The sequence below is a fragment of the Panthera onca genome, chromosome D1 (assembly GCF_046562875.1).
Source record: "Panthera onca isolate mPanOnc1 chromosome D1, mPanOnc1 haplotype 2, whole genome shotgun sequence".
Classification (NCBI taxonomy): Eukaryota; Metazoa; Chordata; class Mammalia; order Carnivora; family Felidae; genus Panthera; species Panthera onca.
In genome coordinates, this window is record NC_138348.1 from 14,844,509 (window position 1) to 14,850,992 (window position 6,484).

A 6,484-nucleotide genomic window follows, 5' to 3' on the forward strand; every position below is an offset into this window, starting at 1 on the left:
TGAACTTGTCTGACATAGCTCCATGGCCAGGGTCTCAGGCAGCTGGTAGTTCACCAAGAAATAAGTCAGGTGGTAAGATTGAAAATACAAACTAGCCCAGCTACATTGTGTCTTTGCTGATTTATAAACGGCACCTTTCTCTTGAGTCTCACAAGCACAACTATCCACCCTGTCGGTAGGCACATTCTGTGAAGTTTATTAGCTATAGCTAATTAGACCTCAGGGATATGTCACCATCATCAGTAGATCTTGCCAACAACCCAATTATTGCACGTAACTTAACTGAACATCAGTTTTATAGCATTCGTCTTTAATTTTTAATTTCTTCCTTGAATCTATATGAATACAAAATACCATGACAAGAGGAGAAAACTAAGTCAACCACTTATAAATTTGTATGCTTGATAAAAAATGAGCTTAATACAGAGTCTGAATATTTGGTATTGTAAAAATTAAACATTTAGACGGATAACTATCTGATTTTTTAAACTTGCAAGCCATAATATGTGTTTTTTGATTGGTCTGCCATTCATGGTGGTAATTTTCAAATATTGTTTTCAGATGTCCATGAGGTGATAGTTACGAACCCTATTATAATACTGGTACCTCATATCAGCTAAAGTTTCCAACACTTCTTCAAAGTGGTTCTTTCTTATGCCAATTCTGAAATTAGATAAAAATGATAATAATGAACATAATTCCATTCTTGAATTGTAGTCAAAGATGGTAACATGTATTTATTTCAGTCATATAAATTTAATCTCATAGTATCCCTATGAAATAGAAAAGAAATAGGCATCTATCTGTATTTATAACAAGGAAAGATAAGACAAGAAATAAGAATGCTATTTGCCAAGGTGAAACAAGAAGCCAGGCCTCTAAATTGTGGGCCAGGATCCTTGTCCCTAAATTATTGTTTTGCAACTCAAGTGTCATGACACCTTTATGCTGCCACCAACTGTGAGGCATATTACAGTTATGTACTAAAAGAAATAAATATCAATTTTTGAAGTGATATTTTTATTCAATTACATTCAGAAATATTCCTGTATAGAAGCACATTCACCCATGTTCAGATATGCTTTCTTTAGTAAGAGGAAAAGGTAATTGTACATAACTCTGGGTTGGGTCCTTAAGAGCAACATGCGTCATGGGGGAAAACAGTTTAAGGTACCTGAGAAAACATGACTAAACCTAGTTTGATTAGACACTTGAGTATTATCGTGCCATGGTAATATCTGTGATGGTACATACCAAAGACAGTTTGAATGAGGATTTGAACCTGAAGAGCTATAATATATATAATATATATGTATATATGTATATATATGTATATACATATATACATATACACATATACATATGTACATATACATATATATACATATATATTATACATATATATTATACATATATATTATACATATATATTATATATACATTATACATATATATTATATACATATACATATATACATATATACATATATATACATACATATATATTATATATATATACATATATACATATATATATTATATACATATATATTATACATATATATTATACATACATATAATTATATACATATATATTATACATATATACATATACATATACATATACATATATATTATATATACATTATACATATATATATTATATATACATAATATATATATATATTTTTTTTGCTGAAGGATCATCTGTGAAAATGTCTTGAACTTGTCTTTCAACTCTGGGATGAAAACCAGCCAGATCAGAGAATTAGCATGTGCTTACAAGGTCATTGTGCCCAGTGTCATGAAAGATCGCATGCCATTCACAATGCCCACTAAATGGTCATCCAGCCTCCACTCAGCTGCAGTGGTCAGTGGAGAGACTGCGTTAGAACCCCTACCGCTGTCTAGTCCAGTTTCCCAAGGCCTACAATAGCATGAGATGAAAAAACAACGAGTTAAATATAAATCACTGAGGGTTTCCCGTGAAAGTACTTTTTCAAAAGAGAAGTTCCTGGAGCTATACCAGGGAAGCGTGTTTCCAGAATGTAAATCCAAAGGCAGAGTGGTTGCAAACCCCCAGAGAGACAGCAACACAGCGTTGCAAATCAGAAGGATAAACCAGAATGAAAGCAGAAGAAATTAAATATAGCTCATATCACAGTTGACCAGAAACTAGCTGAGGTACGGTCTGATGTTTGATGGGTTCAGGGACTAATTTCACAAAAATCAGGTACCTGCCAAAATGTTCTTCATGCATTTCATGTGGCTTCGTGCATTTCAATGGGGAGAGGAACGTGTTCTCAAAGGAGCAGAACTCGCATTGTCTTACCAGTCCGCAGACCCCTTCAGCCTTGAAGGACATCTTCTAAGTTGTTTGTCAGAAATGCAAAACTTGGGGGAGATGAGCTGTGGTCTCATGACTCTTCCAATTTTACTTTTAACTGAAGTAGACGTGAATATAACAATACTCATAGTAATAAAAAATGGGCATGGGCAGAACCATGGAACTTGGAATCACCTTCTAAATTACCCAGGTAAACTACTGGTAGACATAAGGAGAGCTGGTTTGGGTCATGGATGAGATAATGGCGCAGTGAGAAATAAGACCCATGTCTCCTGGTCCTAAAGCTGATGTTTTTTTACTCTACATTTTCATAACCATAATATGCTGACTAAATATTGTTACATCATGGAATCCCTTGATTTTTTTCCAATAAAACATATGGCACTCATGAGGTGGGATGCTGGATCTTTCTGTCAGAAGAGGAAGCTGTAAATACATCTATGGCATACATACACATTTGTATTTTGGTCACAGATTTCATTTTCTTTAACAGACTTTATTTTTGAAAAAAGCCAAAATTAATTCACAAGAAAGTCATGCAACTTAAGCTGTTCAGCTGAGAAATACTTTCTTTGACAACTGTTGAGTAATGATTCCTATTTTTTCATATCTCTTATAAATGCTCTCCTAAAGCAGTTTCCAAAGAGGATTCCAGATTCAAGGAACTAAATGCAAAGTCAACTTTTTAATAGTGAAATGATTTTACTGCATGTTTCTGGGAAATAATTACATTTGATTTTACTAATGATTATTACTCAAAGTGTCACTTTCTATGGCATATAACCAAAAACTATTTTTATAAACCAAACCATAATCAAATACCAGTCCCAGACCCCTGTATCATGAAAAGATCACAGGATGTGGAGTACGAATATTTGCACTCAAGGCTGGCTTGCATGTTCTATGATCTAGTTATTTAACCTTTCTGATTTTCTACTTTTTTTCTGTAAAATAAAAACACGAGAATTCAACTTTGTAAGTTGTGACCATGGGAAGACACTTTAAAATCTTCACATCAGTCTAAATACAATTAATTTTTATAATCCTTGACAACTTTTACCCAACAGAACAAGAGACCCAGGATAATTTTAAACATTAGATATATCAAGTGTGTGCCAAGAGGGTATTGGCAAATACCTCCTTTCTAAATTGTATCCACACTGTCCTAGGCCAGTAGGCAATTCAGCTGAGTACCAACTGCTTATATACACAAGCCATTACACAGCTCTGTAATTAGAAAGGAACATTTTTAAGTCTGTTACAAAACAAGAGAAGTTCTGATGAAATGCTGCCTTTTTTCTGATACTCTTTGAAATGGTTGAAAGAGCATCAAATTTGGATTTAGAAAAAGGCAGAGCTGCATACTAGCTCTGTCTGACATTGGGCTGGTTATTTAATGTTTTTGAACTTCATTTTCCTTCATCTGTAAAATAGGAATAATCATAATAATACCTGCTTGCAGAGGTGTTGTGCCACATGAGAGATATGAGGTCTTAAAAGTAATAAAATATAAAAATGTAAAAGATCATGAAAGAAATAACATCTTTGTAGTGGGTCATTTATTTTCTGAAATTGCATTGCTGTTTAATAACATTCTAATGGCATTTTTTACTTCTGTATTCCTTACTGTGTAGATGACAGGGTTTAACATGGGAGTAATAAGAGCAAAGAATAGTGTTAGGACTTTATCCATGGGAAAAGTAGCTACTGGTCTCAGATACATAAAAATACAGGGCACAAAGAACAAAACAACAACTGTGATGTGGGAGCCACAGGTAGAGAGGGCCTTTTTCCTCCCTGCAGAGCTGTGAGTCTTCAGGGAGCACAGGATGACCACATAGGATACCAATAACATCACAAAGGTGATCACAGAAATTACTCCACCATTGGCAACAACCAAGAGGCCGACAAGGAAAGTGTCAGTACAGGCAAGTTGTAACAGGGGGAAAATGTCACACATGAAGTGATCCATGACGTTGGGACCACAGAATGGGAGCCAGAAAGTAACTAGAATCTGTCCAATGGAGTGGAGAAAACCCACTGCCCAACACACCCCCACAAAGAGGCGACATGTGTGGTGGTTCATGATGGTCACGTAGTGCAGGGGTCTACAGATGGCCACATAGCGGTCATAGGCCATGACCACAAGGAGGACAATCTCTGAAGCTCCTAAGAAATGTTCTACAAAGAGCTGTGTCATGCAGCCACTGAAAGAAACAGATTTTGAATCAGAAAGCAGATCAGCTAACATTTTAGGGACTATGGAGGAGGAATAGCATGCATCTATCAAAGACAAGAATGCCAGGAAGAAATACATTGGGGAGTCCAAAGTCTGGCTGCAGATTATAGTGACCACAATGAGCAGGTTGCCTGTGACAGTGACAATGTAGATGATAAGTAACACCAAAAATAGAATTCTCTGCATCTGAGGATTCTGGGTAAGTCCCATTAGAATGAATTCGGTCACATTCATCCTGTCTTCTTTTATTTCAAAGCTGATGATGAATTCAAGAGTGGAGAATTAACCTGTAAAGACAGTATTTTCAAAGACAAGGTGATGAGAACTCTATATGTGGGGTTTTTGGGTAAGTCCAAAGCATTTTAATAGCATAAGCTATTTTTTCATGGTGTGCCAAAGAAAAGAAACTTGCTTTTTCTATTTTATAAAAAGAGCAAATTTTTGAAGTGACTTCAACTTCTTACAAGGATGCAAAAATCCTTGTTCCACACCTGAAAAACTGGTCACTGGGTCTTTGCTAGAGGACATCCAGGCACAGGAAGGTCACCATATAATAAGCCTGATTGCTTCTCAGCCAGTAAGAAATGTTAAAAAACTCATTAAATATTTTTAAAAAGATGTACAACTGTTGGTTTGGTTCCACACATGGTTGATGCAAGATTAAGTCTAATTCACCTTCTTTTGCATTTAAAAACCCTTTAAATAAGTGGCAGAGGAGTAAACCTGCCTGCTTGTTCACCCCTTTATTTGTTCACTTGGTTCAGTGTCGGACTTATTGTGGTGTCCAATAAATATGAAATGAATAAATAAGTTGGAAGACTCTTTACTTATTTCTTCTGTGTTTTCTTTTTTTCCAGTTAACTCCAAAAAATGAAAGTGTTTACTCCCTTACTAAGGAAAAAATAATGCAGTACATGGTGGGAATGCAAACTAGATGTAGTCTTTCCACCCCTTCAGATCCACTCTCAATGTGCCCACCCTGGGCAGCTGCTTTCCCTGGTCTCTTTCAACCAGATCTCTTACCTTCTGACCAGTAGGTGGTACCAGCTGAATGTAAGAAAGCAGGTGAGAAGAAAAGGATGTCAGGGTATGTATTGTTAGATTGACAGTGGTCTGTCAACCACTGGGTGACTCACTGAAGCAGAACTCTTTGGGATGGACCCTCTGGGTTCCTGTGATCACTCCCCCTGCCCCCTGCCCTTGCTCTCTCAAGTCTAATTGTGGTAATGGCTTTTTCATCCCTTATTGGTTTCCCTTAACCCTACCTATACCTTGATAAATAAACATAATTAAACTATTTTTAATCTTTCATTTTAACTATGTTATCTCAGGACCCCAATGGATGCAGGAAATTTGTGTTCTTTCCTTTGTAAAAAAAATAAAAATAAAAATAAATGAGAAAATCATTTTCCCTTTATATGAATTTATTTTATTTATAAGATCTGTACTTCTTTTCATGTATAGCTGCTAAATTAAATTAACTTTTGTCAGAACAAACTGAGGGTTGATGGGGGGTGGGAGGAGGGGAGGGTAGGTGATGGGTATTGAGGAGGGCACATGTTGGAATGAGCACTGGGTGTTGTATGGAAACAAATTTAACAATAAATTTCATTTTTATAAATAAATAAATAAATAAATAAATAAATAAATGTTTGGTAGAATTCCCCTGGAAAGACTATATATATATATATATATATATATATATATATATATATATATATATATAGTATAAGGCAGAAATGTAGCATAAAGATTATTGGGCATCTTCAGTGAAAGTTTGTGTTATCTGCAGCACTCTCTTTGGGATTATATAGGATTTATGCCTTTTACTGCCTTGAGCTATTTTATAACTCATAACATTTATAAAACTGATAATAATGCTAATAACTCTGGCCCAT

At 35.3% G+C, this 6,484-nt stretch overlaps 1 protein-coding gene across 2 annotated transcripts; it reads right to left on the reverse strand.

The window, feature by feature from the left end:
- Positions 1 to 3,902: 3,902 nt before the first annotated feature.
- Positions 3,903 to 6,484, reverse strand: LOC132661752 (olfactory receptor 4C12-like). Of its 2 annotated transcripts, XM_078434013.1 has the most exons (2): positions 6,475 to 6,484; positions 3,903 to 4,825 (listed from the first exon to the last, which is right to left on the reverse strand). In XM_078434013.1, exons 1-2 carry the CDS (start codon positions 6,482 to 6,484, stop codon positions 3,903 to 3,905), a joined length of 933 nt encoding a protein of 310 aa, XP_078290139.1. The 2 variants fall into 2 exon arrangements, with proteins under 2 accessions (XP_078290139.1, XP_078290140.1); XM_078434014.1 differs by lacking the exon at positions 6,475 to 6,484 and having other exon boundaries at positions 3,903 to 4,853.